Here is a 21,708-nt window from a genome sequence, read left to right on the forward strand (position 1 = left end):
TATTTTCGAAACTATTTTATTCGACCTTCTCGGTAGAAATGGCATTTTTAAATTTATTCCGTTCCGTCCGCTAATCGTTGCCAAGGGAGAAAGATTAAAGAAACGTCGGACGTCACGTCGTCCTTCCGGCATTAGCGTCCGTTATCCGAGGGAGGTCCGACGTCCGAACTTTCGTCGGTTTGGGCCAGTCGCAGGTCGGCGGCCGCTTCCTGGACGTCGGTTTCGTCCGTCTGTCTCTTGTCCGACGGATCGCTTTCTTCCGTCGACGCGTCGCGCTCCGAAACGTTGGCGTTTCTCTGGCAGAGGGAACGGATTCCGGCCACCCCCTTCTTGGGCACAGTGGCCAAGTCTCTCTTGATCCTGCGTCTTCGCGACGGGTCGCAGCGTCTCATTTGCACCATGTGTTCGAAGTTGATGACGTAGAGAAAACCGGCGATTAGCACCTCGCACCTAGGACCGACAACCAAACGTTTTAAAAACCAGCCAGGCCGCACAAAATAAGACGGAAAGGTTTCCTACCTATTTTCGCCTCTCTTGTAGGCGGTTTCCAGTTCCACACTGGTCCTTTCGTCGTACTGCCACCAACCGTTCCGTCCCTCGTAAAACCATTGGTGTCCGTCCTCGAAAGTCAGAACCGGCTCCGAATTATTGGTGGACAGGAGGGTGGGATTGTCCAAGAAATCCGTGGGAATTTCCTTAACGCCATAAACCTATCAATTTTTTGGAGGAAATCGACCGATTAAAAAGAAAGTATTTTACCTGACGGCACATGGCGCATCGCTTGCTCTGGTTGGTGACTCCCTTGACGCACAGGTAACAAAAGACGTGGTTGCAGGGCAAGCGAACGGGATGGATGCTGGTCTGGAGACAAACCGCGCATTCCGGATTTCCTTCGTTCTTATCTAAGAGTTAAATTTAACTTTCGAATACGGAGTAAAACGAGAGAGAATAAGCTGACCTCTTACTTTTATTTCCTTTATTACTTTCCCCGTTAACCTCTCGATCTTTATTAACCAAAGAAGCGTCCGACGACATTCTCTCAGTCCGAGATTAACCACCGGTGCCTTTTCGAACCGGACCTTTTAAACGATGGGGTCTTCATGATTTAACATCTTCGGATCCTCGCTCCGATTCTATAATGAAAATTAGAAATTACTTTCGTAGCACGCTTTTACTACGCAACAAATATATTACCATAGAAGACTGTAGACGGCACGATAAACGGTCCTTCGGGAGATATTTCTACGTTGTTTTATCTTTTAAGCCAACTACAAGAATATAAGCTATAAATAATAATAATAAAGATAACGCATTGCCAGGTTAACAGGCGAAAATTCGAGGGCGCCATTACTGGTCAAAAATTTTATCTCGTAGTTGTGCAGGCTGTCAGAATACGCGTTACGCAAAACTATCGGAAGCATTCGACGGATAGAACTGTTCGGTCCTCATTGCCCACCTTTTACTTTCCCGGTTATATATATAACACAAGAAAGTATTGGAATCGTATCAAATTTGACCATCGGGTTTTTTGCAAATCTCCACCTTTTGAGACTCCCTGAACATAAAAAGTCAAAAAATAAAAACGAAAAAATAATTCCGTGTGTGTGTTGGCGTATAGTTCGTTCAAATCTCAGGATGGGGTAAAGGATTTTGGTGATTAAAGGTCCAGTGGATAGAAAGATCTTCGGTCGTATCGTGAATGGGTCAAACAATGAAAATTTTAATCGCTTATTGGTATTTACGTTATTAAAAACTCATTTCTGCCTCAAAATTAAGCTTTTTTTTTAATAATAATTAATATTATAAAAGTTATTTTTTAATATGATCTCGTAACAGAGAGCTCCATATACAATTTTAAACTTTGCTAATGTGTTTCTTAAGCACAAATACTTTTCTCCGGGAATATTGAGTTTAGTTGGAATAAATCTAGGTAAATACGTGATTACAATTTATATCGAACCTTCACACGGAAATATCTTACGCTATTATAAGCAATATTAAATGTCTTTCGTTGCTCCTGTAAAATTTTATTTTTGGCATTTACGGGATTGACGACGATATAGCGAAGTGTTGGATCCTCTTGTCGTGGAAGTATTAAGCATAACGCTTTATCCATCTACGAAAATACAGAACGAAGTATCAATAACTTCCATAAAATTTTCGTGTAGGCTTAACGGTGCAAATATTGTAGAAAAAGAACACTTATTTAAACACGTTCTGCCCAGAGGTCGAAAACACAAAACACGCACAGGTTGTCCCGTTGAGTTTATTTGTATACGGAAACACGACACACAGGCGATCTGCCGAAGCGGTGCCTCCCGGGAGGTCTTTTATAGAAAACTGTCCCCTATTTGTGTTACTAACATGAAGAAACCCCGGAACATGTGGCTAGCCCGTTGGAGAGACGCGAACACACGAAAAACTGCCACGATGATATGGTGATTAGGTTAGCGCTGTTTTATTCAACGGCATTTGATATTTTCTACTAAGTCGAATCATTTGCACAAATCCATATCACTGCTAATCTAAACCTGATGCCACATTAAACTATTGCCGCATTGCATTCTTGTTACTACTACCTATTGCCTGTTGTGCAATGAAGTATTTGCCTATTACATTTGACACTCCGTTCCAGGATCCTACTTGATATTTCGGAATGCACAGAAAGATAATAGTACGCATTTTTCGTGTGCTACGACTGTAATTGACAATGTTGTCCTGTTTTAATTACGGACTGCGATTACAATGGCCTTTTCCGACTAAGCTGGACGGGGCAGAAATTCGTACCACCATTTAGCGCATGTCATACATAACATACATCTGCTAAAGATCTGTAGTGATTAACTTGTTAAGTTTTTTGAAATAATTGGTCGGGGAGATACTTTTGTTACCACCCTGTATATAACAACGTTTGGAACTTTTATCAGTTCAGTGAAACGGTTGGGATAAGACAATTACTGGAGCAGCTATTAATAAAACATTTCAAATTTTTCTGTTAGATATACAGTATTTAATGTTTTGCTGATTTATTATTATTATTATTTATAGACTAAACAACGAAATGTTAACTTTTCTAATAATTACTACTGTGTGTTTTGAGAATTTAAATAAATAGCGGTAATGTATAATTTTCTATGCAACATTAAACTGATAAATGAAAATTTAAATTGAAAGAACGCTTTAATTTAAGCTCCTGTCATCACCACGGCATAACATATACAAATATTGTAATACATTGTTTAATGGAAAAAGTTGAGTTGTTACTAATGCCAGAAATGATCTATTTTTTTAGCACGAAATTCTAATTAATGGACTTTTGATGTTCAAAAACACAAAATTTCTTTACAAAAAAAGGCAGTTAAATAATTTTTCAGAAAAATTGCACATCTTTTTGAAAACGTATTCATTAAACATTTTTAGATTTTTTGGCTGACATATTTCCTTACTATTACTATTTTGAAAACATGACCATATTTTTGTGATGTTTCAAAATTTATAATAAGAGACAATGTTGAAATATATCTATACGAAACTATAAAAAATAAAGAAAATATTGTTTATAAAATGATAAAACTTCTATTTAATCAATAAAATTCTGTTTTGGCAAATTTTCCCAGTTAGTGTCTTTACATTTAACTAAGATGCTATGCTCCATTTTCTTTAGTTTTTGAAACTATTGCTATAATATTTGTTTCTATTGAAAATTTCCCAAATCTCATTTGCACAAGTGGACATATTCTGCATCCCTGTTGTGCAAGAGATTCATTTGAGCCATAACTCTGTAGATTCCAATGTAACATTTACTTCTTTGGTTATTGTAGGATAACTAAGCAAGAGGCCTCTTCATAAGAAATAGGTTAAGTATCTTGATTTGTTGAATACTTCTTTCTCATTGCTTCAAGACATATTAAAGAATATTCACGGATTTGCTATGTAAGGCAGAATAATGCAGATATCCTGCAATGGTGCCCATCAGTGGCCAAGCAGTCATCGTACCCTGAACACTGGGAGTTTGGTGGGTTCACGCCTTGCTCGAGTGGGCTGGCCACATGAAGATTTCCGGGTTTTCTCCATGTCTGTAACACCTAAATAGGGGCCAGTTTCCCTGAAAAGACCTCCTGGAAGGCATCCTCTCCTAGGCAGATTGCCCCAAATGTTGCATTGCCATAACTTAACAAAACAAACATCCTGCAATGACCGATGATGATAATGTCATTGACCTAAATGTTAGAATTAGGTTCTTTGTGGTTATCACTTTTCCATCTGAACAGATTGGACAGCTAAATGTTCTCTGTGGATATCATGTCACATGAACAGACCAATTTTAGGTAACTCTCTTTGCAATGGCTTAAACTTTCCTGTAGTATGATGCTAATTGCAAATTTGCTCAAGGATTTAATTGACAAGATATTCTAGATTGCTAGGAAAAGAACATTTCTACTAAAATGTCATCTGATCTCAATATCTGGTAGATTCAAAAAGTTGAATCAAGGACTTGGATAATAGTTTCTCTCTGGTTGCACTATCAGATAGCTTGACAAGGTGGAAGAAAGATGATAGCCAGTAATGATATGTTGGTTCAAAGACATTTCACATTTATTGGTTCTAGAAAGAAAAGTGGTCCCATGGCCCAACAAGGGAATACCATAATATGGGTGGTTCTCATAGACCATCACATAAGGGTTCCCCAAGTGCTATATGAAACAATGCAGTCAAGCAAAAGCATATCTGGTTTCACATGTCAATACTGTCAAGCACAAACACACCTCAGTTTGCAATCAGTTGACCTAAGTCAAGATCAGAAATGACTCAAGTGGAGTTTGATATCAGCCTCTTGTTTTTACAAAGCAAGGACCAGGCAGTGTGTTGGGACAGTATGTCAGCCCTAAACTGCCTGAATACTTCTTTCAGTTATATGGATTTCAGGCATGGTAAACATATGGGTGGGCATTGATTCCCTAGTTAAAGAACAGACTCCAAATCACCCAGGAATGTCCCTCACCAAGGACAGAAATTATTACAGACTATATTCAGCAGACAAGAATAAATATTACATTTAAATGATTTGTGTTTATAGCATTGATAATAATCACAGATGTCTGACAACAACTAACTTGTACTGTATTAAAGAAATAAACTTGAAATTTAAAAATTGGAATATATCATACATGATATGTAAATACAGAAGTTTAAAATAAGTAAACCCCTCCAGGTATCACCTTAATGTAGGGAAGGGGTTTGCAGGCTCCTATGAAGTTTACAGCTATGCTAGTAGTAGTGTATTCTACTGGTAGGGTCACCCAAGCCAGACAGCTCAAAACTGAAAAGCCAAATAAAGCAACCTGTTGGCCCTCTGCTTTGAGGCTGTAAAACTTAGGCACAAACCCACATATATCAGAAAAAAATAATGCTCAGACATAAAATCTATTGCATCCAGGGTAGCTGATGTACCAGTACCAACAATGACAAGTGTACTGGCAATAAGTGGATTACTGGTTAGAGAAAGAAAAGAATGATAACCAAATCCAAAACCTGATAATGCCAAAGAATAAAATCAGATTAGGTACTTGGAATGTAAAAACAGCATGGTCTACTGGACAAAAAAAAATAATTGCATGTGAGCTGCACCAATACAGTGTTCAAACTGCAGCATACAGCCTACTGACTAGATCCATAACCATAGAAGTGCCTGACAGTAGATATAAAACAATTCTATATTACTTTAATAGTGTTAAAATCAAGCAGGAGTTAGCTTTGCAGTGGACCAATCTCAAGCCACATTGCAATCTTAATACAACACAGCATTTCTACAACACGATTCAAAAATTGGGGATATGCCCCATACAACACAGTTTCTGCTTTTGCTAATATGTTTTGAGAATTTGGAAAATCCTCCATGCAAAATTTCACAGTTTTTAAAGGCAAACTCCTGTTATTTGATATTTTTTCTTCAAGTTAGCATGCACACTGTCTCAAATTTTCCCACAGATTTTAGAATATTGAAATTTTGGATTTGTTTTGTGCCTTTTGTCAGGTTTACTTTAATGAAAACTGAAAGTGCAGTTTTTTCTTCCTTGTCATAGCTTTCCTATCAACCAGGTGTTGTCATTGCTTTCAGACTTTAGCCCTTAAGACTGTCACCACATTTTGTTTTTACAGATTAAATAAACTTTACTAAACACAAAGATTAGACATGTTTAGGTAAGTGTTATTAAACTTTTTTAACTGTTAAAGTAAGTAATAATTTGTAAAAATGACAAACAAAATATGGCAGTATCCTGGTACTCAAACTGTTCCCTGCTCAAACAATTTGGTATTCAAACACAAATTTGGGGGAGAATCACTCGATACTCAACTGAACAAACATGACCCGTTAAAACAAATTTTCAATTAACAACATATTTTTATTTTGTCATTCATAAACATTTTTTATGATTAAAAAAAAAAATGAAGATGTTGCTGATATTTCTGATCAAGATCAACAAAAACACTCAGAAGACTATGATACCTTGTAAAAATAAAATTCCCTCATTTAACTAAAATTAACATTAACACATAATACAGTACTTTTAATTATGATTATTAGTTAATTATTACTGGGTTGTTTGGAAAGTAATTTCGTTTTTTTATTACTAGAGAAATTAGATGTATTTTTACCAGCCAATTTTATTTTAAACCACATTTTCATTATATACTTTGACAGCTGACATTTTAAGGCTTATTTGTAAAAAATTTTGTTTGATTCTGTACAATTGTTTCTTTTTCAAATATGGAAAATCGAAAGCATCATTTTCAGCATATTTTGCTTTTTTATAACTAAAAAATCAAAATGCTGTTTAAACAAGAAAAAAATTGTGGTACATGTTTGGAGAAGATGTGTTGAGAGAAAGACGGTGCCGAAACTGGTTTACAAAATTGTGTTCTGGCAATTTTAATATCGAAGATACACCACATTCTGGATGGCCATTTGAAGCCAATGAAAACAAAATAAAGGTGCTGATTGAAGCAATCTGCCATATACCAACACGTGGAATCACTAAGAAATTAAATCTGTTAAATTGAACCGTTTATTATTACTTAAAACGAAACCAAAGCTTGATATATGGGTTTCACATGTTATCAACTAGAGATGCTCTCTATGGTTGGATTTTAAAGAAATTTTTTTTGAGCTTTTACCAGACAATTTAACAATTGATTCGAAAGTGTACTGCCATTGAATAAACAAATTGAGTAATATCATCAAACAGAAAAGGCCAGAATTGATCAACAAACAAAGTGTAGTGTTTTACCATGATAATGCCAAATTTCACACAAGTTTGGTAACTGGTCAGAAACTGTTATAGCTTAGATGGGATGTGTTATCACACCAACCATATTTGCCAGATTGGGCACACTCAGATTATTACTTGTTCTGGTCTACACAAATTTTTTTAACTAAGACATTTACTTGAAATGACAATGTCAAAAATCACTTGGATCAGTTTTTTGTAAACAACGATCAAAATTTTTATGAATGTGAAATCATGCTACTACCAGAAACAATGACAACAGGTATTTGACCAATATAGTCAATATATAATTCAATAAAATATTTATTTATTATAAGAATATTGCATTTATTTTTCTATGGAAAAAACAAAATTACTTTTTGAACAACCCAATAATTGCTTTAATAAACATATTTCTCTTAGTAATGAAAAAGAATATTATACTTTTGTTAACTTTGTATTATACTTTTGAAACCTAATCCCCATGTTTTGCATTAAGTCCTTTGTTTCATATAGCATGAATTCATGGCACTTTAGCATGATAACATGGCACTTTTCAGAATGTAAGTATTGTGTTATACAAGGGATGCCTGTAATAAATGGAACTCTGCAAACCCATATTATCTCTGCATATGCCGAAATTAAGTAAATACAGAGAGAACTAAAGATCGCTTTTACATGCAATTACAAAAAACACTTGAACTGATCCCTAAATTATATATGATAATATTAGCTGCAGATTTTAATGCTTGTGCTGGAATTAACAAAACTGACAGGAAGAAGTTCTAGGAAATTTTTGGTCATGGCAAAATAAACCATAATGGAAGTAGAATGCTATCTGTGCAGCTTCAAATGGACTTACGGTGGGAAATAGCTTTTCCAACATCTGCTAAAACACAAGCTTACTATGCCCAATGGTAAAGATACATCAGTACTGGATTACTTACTAAAAAATGCCAAGTTCTGTTCATCTCTGAGATGTCTGGGTTATTTATGATGCTGACTATGGGATCAGATCACTATTTAGTATGCACTGCTGTTCAACTTAAACTGCAGAAAGTAGTTGAAAAATCATCCAGAAATCTGAGATAAGACTGCTATCTGCTAAACTACAGACAACAACAAGCATTATTTTACCTCAAACTGGAAAACCAGTTTAAACAGCTTGCAAAGGTTGATGATGTGGAAATTGAAGCTGAATAAATCACAAAGGCCATTCAAGACAGTACAACTGAAATATACCCAACACTAAGCAAGCTTGGATATCATTGACTGACTGAGAATAGCAAAACAAACCAACAATACTCACAACACACTTCATGATAAAGTGTGTAAACAAGGACTGAGTTTGGTGCATATTGGAATATGGAAGTTGCAGCTCACAAAACCACCAAGCACTCTTCAGAACCATACAGCAACTCAGCGGAAAGAAAAAACTACTAACTGAGAATATTTGTACAGCAGATAGGTCATTTTTAAAGTCACCAGCAGAAAGATTATGATGGTGGCAGGAACTCTATCACTTTTACAACCATAACGAACCTAGTGTCTCCCTGCCACATTACCACCTTGTCAATTACCAATACACCCAGTACCAGACATTCCTCCTCCCATGGAAGAAATGAAAGAGGCCATTAAACTACTCAAGTTTGTAAAAGCTACTGGTCCAAATAATGTAACTGATGAAGTACTAGAAGCTGGTGGAAATCTGATTATAAATAAGATTTAGGCTACTATTTCTACAAATGGTTTGGACATCAGGCAATATTTATTCAGTCTGAAAAATCACCACCATAATACCTACCAGTCCACAAAATGGGTGACTGTCAAGATTGCAACACTTATTAATGAATAAGTCTCCTATCAGTAATGAAAAAGTCTTCACTTAAATCATCCAAAAATGTGCTCAATGTTACAGTGAAAAACTTATCAGAGACAAACAGGCAGGTTTTAGTCTTGTTTGCAGTTGTGATCAGATATTCTCCAGACAGCTGCTTAAGAGGAATATTCAATGTGAAAAACAATTCTCATCATGTTCATTAATTTCAAAGCAGCCTTTTGATAGTATCTCAAGACCAGCCCTCTAAAACACATGAAGAATAATATACCATCAAAAATCACCCATCTTTTACAAGCTACATAAACTAACAGCTGTAACAGGGTCCAAATCCAAAACCAGATGATAGGGACTTCATAGTCACTCTGGTGTTCATCAAGACTACACATCACCATTGCTATTTAACTGTTGATGCCATCCTGCTTGAAATTTTCAGGAATTAACAACATATTTTAAATTTGGTACCTCCAATTTTATTACTGACCTTATGTTTGTAGATAATGGAGAGCAAAGTTGTGTTTGTGCAAGCTTCTGAAAAATTTTAAATTTTGGAATATGGCTTAACAGACTATATTATTAGATACAGCTAGTCCCCGTGGACAATTTGGTATGCTAATTAAAAATGTATGCTAATTAGGGAGGAGTCATTAAGCCTTAAACTTTCAAAAATTCACACAGTCTAGTGCAGGGGTGGGAAACCTTTTTGTTCATGAAAGCCACATTACAATTCATTGTCACTTATAGAGGCTGCATTGAAATTTTTTTGTCATTTTATCCCTAGGCTTAGGCTGCTAAGTAATTTAAAAGTTATGTAATAAAAGAAAAACAGTCTATATTGTGGTCTTACGCCATAATTTTTTTGTATATTTTTTTATATATGTATATATATTCCTCTTTCCCTTTATTTCTCTACCCTTTGTACCCTGCTCTCTTTCTTCTAGAAACTTCTCTCAGCGGGTGGCAACGAACTGGTTTTAAGACAAAGAAAAAGATATAGCCTGCAGGGGCTAAAAGAGTGATAGACTGGCCACTTTTGGGCTGAGACGACGAGCTGTGAGGACGTGTTTAGTGAGGTCTCCAGGAATTTCGCGCCGACGGGAGCACGAAGGAGGCAGCAAACCGAACGTTACGGAATCTAGAGAAGAACTCTAGAAATCTGATACAAAAGCTCTTCTGGAAGTCTATCGAAAGAACACGAAGTAGAAAATTCGAACACTATGGTCGTCGAATCTCGTATCGTCCAAGAAGGCCCGAGTTATCGCCACCATCACGAGTTCACTAGCTAAGTTTGGGTACCCGTTCTTGTCTTGTTCTGTCCTATTATCTACATCTTCTCTTTCCCTCTCTAGCATAAGTAGTTTTAAGTAATTAGTGATAAGTTTCTTTTTCGCGCCCCTTCTGTAACGCGTCACGTACATCAATTCTTTTGTCGCGAGTTTTTCGACTACGATTCTGCCGAGTTTTAAGTGATTTTGTAAAAGGAGTGTCGGAAAACAAACGTGTATCGAGAATCCTGTATAGTTTAACAAACGCGGGTGAAAATTAAAATAAAGTTGTTAAAATTTCCTTTATCCTCTCGTCGGACTTATTTCTTCACCACGTGCGTTTTACAATAATGGCGTCCGCGACAGGATTCCGACTATAAAAACTCCTTGTCGGTACTATTCGGCAGAATTTCATTGGGAACGTTTATTATAGTTTGTATATATTCATTTATTGATCGCAAAGTGTTATATTATTATGGCGATGAGTAATCCAGTAGGAAGTACTGTACATGGTGACGGGGCCAACGGTAATCCCCCGTTAGTAGTCACCGGGTTCCTAGGGATGATACCCATGTTTTCGAATTCGCAGAGCGATTCAGTAAATGTAAAGCAGTTCTTTCAGACTGTGGAAAATATCGCACACTTAGCGGGTTGGAGTGATGTCGTGAAAATTGCAGTCCTCCAGGCTAGATTGAAAGGGGAGCCGCTAAATATTTTTTTTTGTCTTTTAGAACAGTATCCTTCCTCCTATGATGATATAAAGCGCGACTTGATAAAGTGCTTTGATAAGAGAAAGGCCGGGGAAAAAAATATTATTGACCAGTTGTTAAACTTGAGACAAGCGGCCAATGAATCTGTAACTGATTTTTCTATACGTACGAGGACTTTGTTGTCCAGAGCGGTTAAGGACCATAGCAAAATCGAAGCGCTGCGTGACGATGTAATCACAGAGAGGTTTATAAAAGGCTTAAATGGAAGGATAAGAGCCAATGTAGTGAGACGGTCCCCGAAATCCTTAGAGGAGGCGTTCGAGTTTGCGGAAATAGAGGAAAGAATCGAAAGAGAGTGTAGCGACCAGTTTGAGCGAAAGGGGGTTTACACTGCGGCAGAAGAGGATCCCAGGCTTAGTAATGCCGACCATAATACTGTCCCGATCCCCAGAATTGACGAGAGAAATAGGATCGACTACTTAGAGAGGCAAATCGAGAATCTAACAGAAGCAGTGAATAAACTCGTGCGTAATCAGAATAGGGAACGTAGAGCTTCGAACAAGAAATGTTTCATTTGCGGAAATACCGGACACTTTGCCCGGGGCTGCCCAACCCGGAACAGATCAAAATTTAAACTTATAAAGGAGTGTCATAATTGCCAGTATCGCGCTCCTGGTGTAAAATTAAATCTGGCTACACACGTTTTTCAATCAGATAAAGGTCTCCCGCTCCTTAAGGGTAAGATGAATAATCAGGATGTAACCGCGCTCATAGATACTGGAGCAGAAAAGTCCTTGCTAAGTTCAGTAATTTTAAAACGGATTCCACCAGATTGCGTCAGGGGAGCTAACGTTAGAGAGGAAAAATTGGGGATACGGGGCATAGATGGGATAGTAACGGAGTGCGAACAACTTATTCGAGTCACCGTAGTTTATAGCGAAGCGGAACACCCTACGACCATAGCGTGTATGTCCTTCCCCGAACACGTGGAATATGAGGCTATCTTAGGCATGGATGTCATTAAGAACATCCCGGAAATTGTTGAAAACCTAAGAAAGTCGATGAATGCTAAGCCGCATAACATATCTGGGAGTGTCGTTTCACTAATGAATTGCCTCGCTAACACCCCCATTAAAGTTCAAGGGCTTGATGGCCTAGAACCAGCTGAAAGGGAGAAAATTTTCGGTATCCTCGAAAAATACCCTCAACGCTTCTCAGATTCAATTGAAGAAATAACAGGAATGAAAGGGCCATCCCATAAACCTATAATTAGATCTACCCGCCCGATTAACACTCGGCAGTACCGCATACCCGTTGCATTACCCGAGGAAGCGCAGGGCGTTGAGACTGAAAGACCTTACGGGATGGAATTAAGAGATCGACTAAACGCCATAAGAAAGACTGCATATAATAGGAGGAGACGGCGGAATCGCGCTAATCGAAAACGTATTAACAAAAACAGGGAATTAAACGATTGGAGCGAGGGACAGCGTGTATGGCTTCTTCGCAAAGGTAGAAATAAGAACTCGGGAAAATTTTCTGCTAAGTATGAGGGACCCTATCGGATCTTACGTAAGCTTGGCCCCGTCACAGTAAAAATCGGCAATAACAATAGGAATGATAAGTTCACTGTACATATCGATCGCCTAAAACTGTGTCATTTTCCAATGTACAAACACACAAAAAGACGTGAATCATACAAATGTCCAACAAAACCAGGAGAAGAAAACCCTAGTAACGATCCAATCGATGAAGATGTTGATGAATACATCAGGAATTGGACTCATCGAACAAACGACGCTCCAGACGAGCCGCAGGATAACCAAGACTGGTATGAGAAAAGAAACACCTGCAGTGATCCTGAAATAAAACTAAATACTTCACTGCAACGACGGTACGACCTCAGGGGTCGCAGACTAGATTACCGTAAGTTGCATTACGGTAATTAACCTTGTGTGGGGGGCGTATGTGGTCTTACGCCATAATTTTTTTGTATATTTTTTTTATATATGTATATATATTCCTCTTTCCCTTTATTTCTCTACCCTTTGTTCCCTGCTCTCTTTCTTCTGGAAACTTCTCTCAGCGGGTGGCAACGAACTGGTTTTAAGACAAAGAAAAAGATAGAGCCTGCAGGGGCTAAAAGAGTGATAGACTGGCCACTTTTGGGCCGAGACGACGAGCTGTGAGGACGTGTTTAGTGAGGTCTCCAGGAATTTCGCGCCGACGGGAGCACGAAGGAGGCAGCAAACCGAACGTTACGGAATCTAGAGAAGAACTCTAGAAATCTGATACAAAAGCTCTTCTGGAAGTCTATCGAAAGAACACGAAGTAGAAAATTCGAACACTACGGTCGTCGAATCTCGTATCGTCCAAGAAGGCCCGAGTTATCGCCACCATCACGAGTTCACTAGCTAAGTTTGGGTACCCGTTCTTGTCTTGTTCTGTCCTATTATCTACATCTTCTCTTTCCCTCTCTAGCATAAGTAGTTTTAAGTAATTAGTTATAAGTTTCTTTTTCGCGCCCCTTCTGTAACGCGTCGCGTACATCAATTCTTTTGTCGCGAGTTTTTCGACTACGATTCTGCCGAGTTTTAAGTGATTTTGTAAAAGGAGTGTCGGAATACAAACGTGTATCGAGAATCCTGTATAGTTTAACAAACACGGGTGAAAATTAAAATAAAGTTGTTAAAATTTCCTTTATCCTCTCGTCGGACTTATTTCTTCACCACGTGTGTTTTACAATAATATAAGCGTGTGTGTATTGTAAATTTATGTATAATAACTATAAAAAAAAAAAGTCCTTAAAAAATGTATATCAACATTTACATCACAGGCAACAGAAGGCCACACTTGTTGGCCCAAAAGGCCACAGGTTCCCCATCCCTGGTCTAGTGAGCGGGAAGTAATAATTTGGGGGGGGGCAGCAAAGGGGGGCACGTAGTTAGTAAGGTAGTAAAGTCACTCCCTAAAGTTTGGTGCTTCTATATTATTTAATTAATTATTTAACAATCTAGTTTTGTAGCATTAATTCCTATGGCAAATTTCACAAATTTTCAAACAACAACGGTCGTTTAACGGACTTCCAACAGTCAGTAATGGTTATCGTTGTTTATAGTTTGATTGATGTTATTTTTCTTCATCCTTGTTCATATACAAGGATTTTGGGCTCTGATTCAGTCAATTTAAAGGGGTACTGGTCTGGCAGGTTGCTTCCCCTCACCACTCTACCTCTGTTCATAGTTCAGTTATTTATTTTATTTTGGCACGCCTTTTCCGTGGGTTGTTCCTACCATTATAATGGCACTTTCTGATGGACTGCTAGCTGTGTCCGAAAAGGATATTATATCACAACCTTTCACTGTATGTAGCCCCCTGGAAGATATTATCTTACAGGAAGCAGGGCTTCATCTGAGGAAAATACTGGACCTTCTCCCAGAGTTTTGTTATTCTACTATTACTAAAAAAAAAAAAGATGAAAGCCAGAGACAGAGCTACCAAACTTTTTGGTTGCATCAAGCAAATTATGGGCATTATACGTGAAATAACAGCTAAAAAAAAAAAGATGGCACATCCAATACATCCTCCCGAAGAAACACAAAGAACGTCCTACTCAGAAGCCTTAAAATCAAATGTCAAACCTAGTGAAACCACAATAACCATTAACAAATCCTTAAATAAGAAAATTGACAAAGAGGGATGGGGCAGCCATGTTGTCCTTGTTTACCCAAAAATAACAGAAGGGATAACTGTTGAAGAAAGAAGTGACTAGTACTATCCTCCAGAAGATAGAACCACAAAAATTGAAAATTAATATGGAATCAATACATGCAGTTAAAGGAAATGGGATGTGTGTATGTGTAGGAGACAGGAGAGATGAAAACACCCTTTCCAAAGCTATACAAGACATCCCAGAATTAAGAGGAAAAATCAGATGCACTATATCGGAAGTAAGAAACTGCACATTATTATCCTCAATGCCCCAAGCTCCATTAAACAGGAAGACATTACAAAGGCCATATACAAACAAAACAATATATGGAGATCCGTTGACAGAGAACAAGTCACAAAAGATTGTAAAGTGTCCTCAATAATTCAGAAAAGGAGGTTAAAAGAAAACTGCAACCACATAGTACTAACAGTTTCAGCCAACATATGCAACATAGCAATAACAAGGAAACACATTTCCTTTAACTGGTATAATGTTAAGGTGGATGACTTCATTCTGCTCACTAGGTGTTTCAAGTGTCGCGGGTATGGACATTATGCTCACGAATGCACATGACACCTAAAGTGCAGCCACTGTTCTAGAGAACATAGTTACAGAGACTGCAAAAGACAATACAAATCGCCAATATGCACTAACTGTTACAAATATAACATGCAGCAACCCATAAGTAAGCAGGTACCATCTGGACACAACGCCTTCAGTCAAACATGTACCATTACTCAGCGGCTGAAAAGCCAAACAATTGAACAAACAAATTATGGCATCTAAGCATCAGTATACAGTATTTCCAACCATTCTGTTAACTCAAACTTTCAGGATAAACCTACCTAATCGTGCACTGGTTCCATAAATATCTTACAACTGAATGCTCAGAAGAGTAAACCTGCATCTTCACTTCTACAGAAAACTACTGAAAATTGGCAAACCGACATTGTTTTAATTCAAGAACCATATGTCATCAATGATAGTATTGTCTGATTCGGGAGATGGAGAGTCTTTTCTTCTTCAACCTTTATTTCACCAATAAAAACAGGAATTCTCATTTACAACAATAAAATAAATGTTCAGTTTTTCTTGCAGTACAGTTCGAACTCAGTTACCATGATTAAAATCTCCAATAATCCCACCAACATCTTCCTATCTTCCACATACTGTCCCCCAGATGGGAATCTACAAAACATTATCACAGAATTGGAAAACATCAAAAGAAACATAGGAAACACGCCTTGGATACTGGACGGAGATTTCAATGCCAAAAATCATATCTGACATAGTCCTCATGACGACCCAAGAGGATACGAAATGGCCAAATTCCTAGCAAAAAATAACTTGTTCTCCTGCAACACTAGCCCATTACCCACATTCTTTACAGATCACGGTGTTAGCTGGGTCAATCTGTGCATAGCCAACAATTATGCCCAACACCCGATTTCTTACTGTGTTACCTCTGGAAGAGATTAGCGCAAGTGACCATAGATACATTTGCTAGATACTTGATAACACAAATACGGAACCTGATCCAAACACTCAAAAGGTTGCAGATTGGACTATTTTTGAGGAAAAATTCAGCCAATTTTGGCTGCAAGGCAATCCTTACAAAGAAGAGGAACCTGATGCCCTCGTAGACATTTTGACTAATACCATTAAAATGGCTGGCCATACAGAAAAAATCATGCTGCCTGATGGACTGAGAATTTGGCTATCACACGTCAAAAAGTAAGGAATCTCCTAAAGAAATTTAGGAAAGAAAAAGACCCAGTGATTAAAGAGGAAAAAAGAATACAATATGTTAGGCAGCTAAATAATTACAAAACTGAAATTAAAAAGACCAGGACCTTGAAGTGGAGAGAATATTGCACAAAAATAGGCAAAAAATCGGCATGGACAGACCCCTATTATATTGTATGCAAACCCAGAAAAAAAACTATAATACCAGCAACCATTCAAAAAGAAAATGGAGAATACACTATCTCGCTAGAAGACACACTGAAATTACTTATGGAAACACATTTCCCCAAAGATTACTCTAAAACTGACACTAAGGAACAACAGGAAATTCGTAATCAGGTTGATAACAATCCAAACACAGAAAAAGATACTCCATTTACTTTTACTGAAGTTTCTAAAGCTATTAAATTCATCAAAAATAATAAAGCTTCTGGGCCAGATGGGATCACTCCCAAGATGTTAAAGCATACGTTTAAGGCCATTCCTATTGCTCTGGTATATATCATATTTTACGGACTATAAGATGCACCTTAATTTTTAAGCAATTAAAAAAAAAAAAAATACCTATAAGACGCTAGACTATAAGACGGACCTAAATTTTGGAGGCAATTTTTCAAAGAAAAAAGTGCGTCTTATAGTCCGTAAAATACAGTATATAACAAATGCCTAGAAACTGGCAAATTTCCAACCAAATGGAAAGAAGCAGAAATTGAACTTATTCCAAAAGCAGGTGTGTCCATCATCACTAAAGTTATCCTATTAGCCTCCTTTCAGTGCCAGGCAAGATTCTGGATGGGCTGCTAATAGCTAAGATTAATTATTACTTAAACAACAAGGACTTTTTCCGCCCAAATCAGTTCGGCTTTACTAGCAGAAAATCAACCTATCAAGCTATAAACAAAGTCATCAACTACATTGAAAAAAGAACATGTCCTTATGATATCGATTGACTTCAAAAACACCTTTAACTCTCTTTGGTGGCCAGCTCTATTACAGCAATTACAAACCAATAACTATCCACAAAACTTCTACATCATTACTAAAAACTACCTTAAAGATAGGATGGCTACTCTTCTTTGCAATAACACTACCATTACTAAAAACATATACATGGGGTGTCCCCAGGGTTCCCGCTCAGACCCTGGGATGTGGAACATCACGTATAACAGCCTACTCAACTTGAATAACAGCAATCTGCAAATCTCCTGGAGAATCCAAAGATATACTGATGATACCCTGGTTATTCTCTCTAATAAAAACAGTGAAAAACTTCAGGAAGAAGCGAATCAGATACTTGATACCATTTATAGGTTGAGCACCAATAATAAGCTAACCATCAACTTTCATAAATGCAAAAACAAGGTTTTCTCCAAAGGAAAACAACTGAAAAAAACCATTTAAGATCACTATCAACAACAAGATTAAAAATACAGTCAATCTTAAATATTTAGGAGTTACGTTTGATCAAAATCTTAGTGGACCACCCATATTAATGTCAGAGCCAAAAAAGCAATCAAGATCTCCAATGCCTTAAACTGCATTTGTAATAGAAATTGGGGACTAGGCCCCAAAGCCATCTTATATACACAGCTTGCATAGAGACTTCCCAGTTCAGTTTTTCTTAACATTTTTTCCACCCTTCCAAAGGCCCTATCTCTGGGTAAATAACAGTGACCCCACACTGGATATGTAATCTCAAAAATTACACTATACATATCTGAAAGTTTACTTAGCATTGCTAATGTGTAATTTTAGTTTTCTGCACTGCATTCATCACAAAACAAATTAATTTTCTTGATATTTGGTTTTTCCTTACTAAAAAAGAACGTGATCTCTTTCTAGCATATCAACTAAATACTTTTTGAACTTCAGAAAATGTAGCCGTTATTAAAGAAAAATTAAGAAAACAACCAAACACAATAGCACTTGCACTTCAGAAAGCAGCTATTACTGTGAAATAGTCATATGACCAAAATACACTTTGTAATTAGCTATATGGAAATGTGAAAGTTTGGAAATAAATATACAAAATGAGAAACATCACATTTGAAAAGAAAATCAATGTTTTTATACATTTTTCTACAGAAGAAATACCTGTTTCAGGAAAAAAATATTGTAATATTGTATAAAAATATTATCAATACGTTAGTACCACAAACTAAAAAAAAAAAAAATAAATAAATGGAAATACGTCACTTTCAAAATAAGCTCTTCAATTGTGCTTTGGATCCACGAGACATTCTTGTAGTTCCAGATCTACATTAGCCATATTTACTCTAAATGGATCCACCACCCATTCTAAGACTACATTTCTTGTAAATCTCTAAATCTTAACTTCATTTACTCATATAAATTTTCTTTCATCAACTATGTCCTCCTTGTTACTAGATTTTCAGTTAAAACATCTGTAATGTGACAATTAATTGTATGTTCTACTTTGTAAATTAGTGCGATCCCCCTTATAATTCTAATAGCTTCATGGCAGTTTTTACAGCTTCCAATCTTTTACATGTTTCTATGATTTCGACCAAAATGTTGCATGGCCCCCATCAAAAATCGCTTATCTAAACAATATGGAGGAACTACCCATCTCAAAATGAAAAACTGAGAGTGCACCAAATAGCCTACAGTATGGGAAAAGACACTGATTAAATTATTGTTATTCCATGAAATAAATGATACCATATTTAAGTGCATTTAAAACACTAATTATTATTATTCCTTACAAACTGCAATTATACAAATACTCACTCCAAAAACCATTTAATGCAGAAATATTTCTTTATTCTAATGTTTTTGATCATCTTCAGGAAAAAGAACAAATGCCTAATATTTTCTTTAGAATGTATTTGATTTATGGAATGAATGGAACAAATTTTGATCATAATAAAGAAATATTACTTCATTAAATGATTTTTAGAGTGAGCAACACTAATTCTTGTCGAAGAAATCTTTGATCAACATTTGTCTCGCCCATAAAAAACGATTTTACTTTCATCATTTTATTTATTTCAAATTTTAAAAAAAATGATCAATGTGGAAAAAAGTCAACAAGCCCAATCTGTTAATGATCAATGTGATAAAATCATTGTTTGAAGACTGATGGAAATGGAAAAAAAGTATTATTTGTATAGGGCTAGTTTTCCGATCAAATAAGGTAACAAGAACGATGCAAAAAGTTTCCACCATACTTACAAATCTTTGCAACAAAGTTACACACACAAGTATTTTCCAAGGAATTTCTGGCACTGGCTTTTGCAAATCCCCAAAAAAGACAATCTTTGGAATATGGCAATTATCACTTTATAATCATTTGTCTAAGATCTTACTAAAGTTTTGCTTTACAAGAACTCTAGGCACAGAAATATCAGATAATCAATATGGCTCGAAGGCTTGTGTAACTAGAGAAGCAAGTTTTAAAATAAGAACCATCACAGAACACTACTTAAAAAAACAAAAAGATGCTTATTTGTATGCAGAATGTTATTGCCTCTCTAAAGCTTTTAATTCCACCTTCTACAGAACCTTAAAAATTCTCAAAAAGGTCAAAACAAATGGTAAAAACAAGAATCATTCAAAACCTAAACTGGAAACAGACCATTTTGATCAAAAGAAGAGAAGAGTCCTCAAAAACTTTCAAAATATGAAAAAAAATCAGGCAGAAATGCATCCTTCCCCCACCATTCAACTTAAACATAGAGAAAATACTTAAACACGTAATATTTATCATAATGTGTAAACCCGGTATAACGATGGGCAGTTTAACGGTAAACAATTCAACACAGCCGACGCAGTCACTCTCCTAACAAAAATCAAACACGAATCGAGCCATTTAATCACCAAGGTAAAAGATAAAAGAAGAAAGCAAAAGTTTGGTCTGCATTTTAAGGCAAAGAAAACCAAAGTTTTGGTCACATCATGAAAAAAAACTCTACCAAAAATTGGCATCATGCCTGACATTCTCTTTGATAAGAAAGTAGTCTCACGCACTTGGACGTCCAGTCACAAACAACGAGAAGCATCCAAGAGAGGTCAAGAGAAGAACCAAAATCGCCCAAAAGTTCTTTCAAAACAGTCTGGAGAGGTGAAATTGGGCCAGAGGGGTGGGAAACCCAACTCCCACAGAGATTCTTGAAGAGGCCATGGACCCAGAGGAAAACAGAGGGAACATGACTGAAAGAGCCCGAGAAGACCAGAGCTGGCCGACCCGGGGGGCGCCTCATGAAGACAAGTCGGCCGCAATTCCTTTCCGAAGGATCTCCTGGAGGTAGAGGCAGAGGGCAAAAGGAGTAGGGGAAGACGGAGACCCACTCAGACCTCTCCAGGAAAGCAGAAAGAACTCCGAGGAGACCGGTAGTCATCAACCTTCTAGAAAGAGAAGACGCCTGGAAAACACATGTACTTTTAGAAACAAATGAAAAATTATCATTAACACACATTCGTTTAATAAATATGTTCGATATAAATAAACTCGTTTAATATATAAAACGATTGAATAAATGTAGTGAGGTTAAAATCACTTTTGTGGAAAGTCGTATAAACGTTTGTCACCTGCGATCCGAAGAACTGGATGGCAGGTCGACAAACGTTTCTACGACTTTCCATCTCCTTCCAAATTATTGCACAAATCAATATTACGTATGCCCTGGTGCACAAGAAATTCTCGATACATAGTAATTTCGTTTCGTACACAAAATTCAAACGACGACAGAACGAATTCCGCCGTTGGTAGAACTATCTGGTCGATTCTGTACGTTTAAGGAAAATGACTTACTTTAATTTAATACGAAATCGATTTCATCGTTAATTCGAAATATTAATGTCTTCACCGACTAATTTACATATATTACTTCGATTTTAAACTTTGAATTATATTTTTAAATTTCCAATTTGGGTCAAAACATCTCCTACCGCGCCCTCTATAGGGAAAGGAAAACGGGCCTCTCATTTTAATTTCGAAAAAAAAGTATATACGTTTATATATACATAATATTTAAAGCAATTAATAACAAAATAACTATTTTCGTATAATAAAATACTTTAAATTAATTTTTTGAATAACCGGAAATAATTTCTCGTGGAGATGTATCGGACAACTTTTGTCTGTCGAAGGGTGCGTTCTTTTATTCCTCCGCGTAATTCCGCGCGAGCGACATCCTTTCAAAAATTC

At 36.8% G+C, this 21,708-nt stretch overlaps 1 protein-coding gene across 4 annotated transcripts; it reads right to left on the reverse strand.

Annotated features, from left to right (window-relative positions):
- On the reverse strand, positions 1-21,463 carry LOC136985999 (E3 ubiquitin-protein ligase RNF146-like). 4 transcript variants are annotated; one of them, XM_067283446.1, is made up of 5 exons: positions 21,318-21,463; positions 966-1,133; positions 760-902; positions 520-695; positions 1-450 (listed from the first exon to the last, which is right to left on the reverse strand). In XM_067283446.1, the coding sequence occupies exons 2-5, from the start codon at positions 1,033-1,035 to the stop codon at positions 132-134; spliced, it is 708 nt and encodes a 235-aa protein (XP_067139547.1). In that variant the 5' UTR covers positions 1,036-1,133; positions 21,318-21,463; the 3' UTR covers positions 1-131. The 4 variants fall into 4 exon arrangements, with proteins under 4 accessions (XP_067139547.1, XP_067139546.1, XP_067139549.1 ...); XM_067283445.1 differs by having other exon boundaries at positions 21,313-21,462; XM_067283448.1 differs by having other exon boundaries at positions 966-1,121; positions 21,309-21,462.
- Positions 21,464-21,708: the final 245 nt, after the last annotated feature.

The sequence above is a fragment of the Centruroides vittatus genome, unplaced genomic scaffold, assembly GCF_030686945.1.
Source record: "Centruroides vittatus isolate TY-2023 unplaced genomic scaffold, ASM3068694v2 contig_986, whole genome shotgun sequence".
Lineage (NCBI taxonomy): Eukaryota > Metazoa > Arthropoda > Arachnida > Scorpiones > Buthidae > Centruroides > Centruroides vittatus.

Excerpts from the sequence above, each read along its gene's own strand:
- LOC136985999 (XM_067283446.1), bottom strand. The coding sequence starts at position 1,035 with ATGTCGTCGGACGCTTCTTTGGTTAATAAAGATCGAGAGGTTAACGGG. Across the intron at positions 903-965 it reads AAGTAATAAAGGAAATAAAA|ATAAGAACGAAGGAAATCCG; the intron begins GTAAGAGGTCAG and ends TTTAACTCTTAG. Across the intron at positions 451-519 it reads TACAAGAGAGGCGAAAATAG|GTGCGAGGTGCTAATCGCCG; the intron begins GTAGGAAACCTT and ends TGTCGGTCCTAG.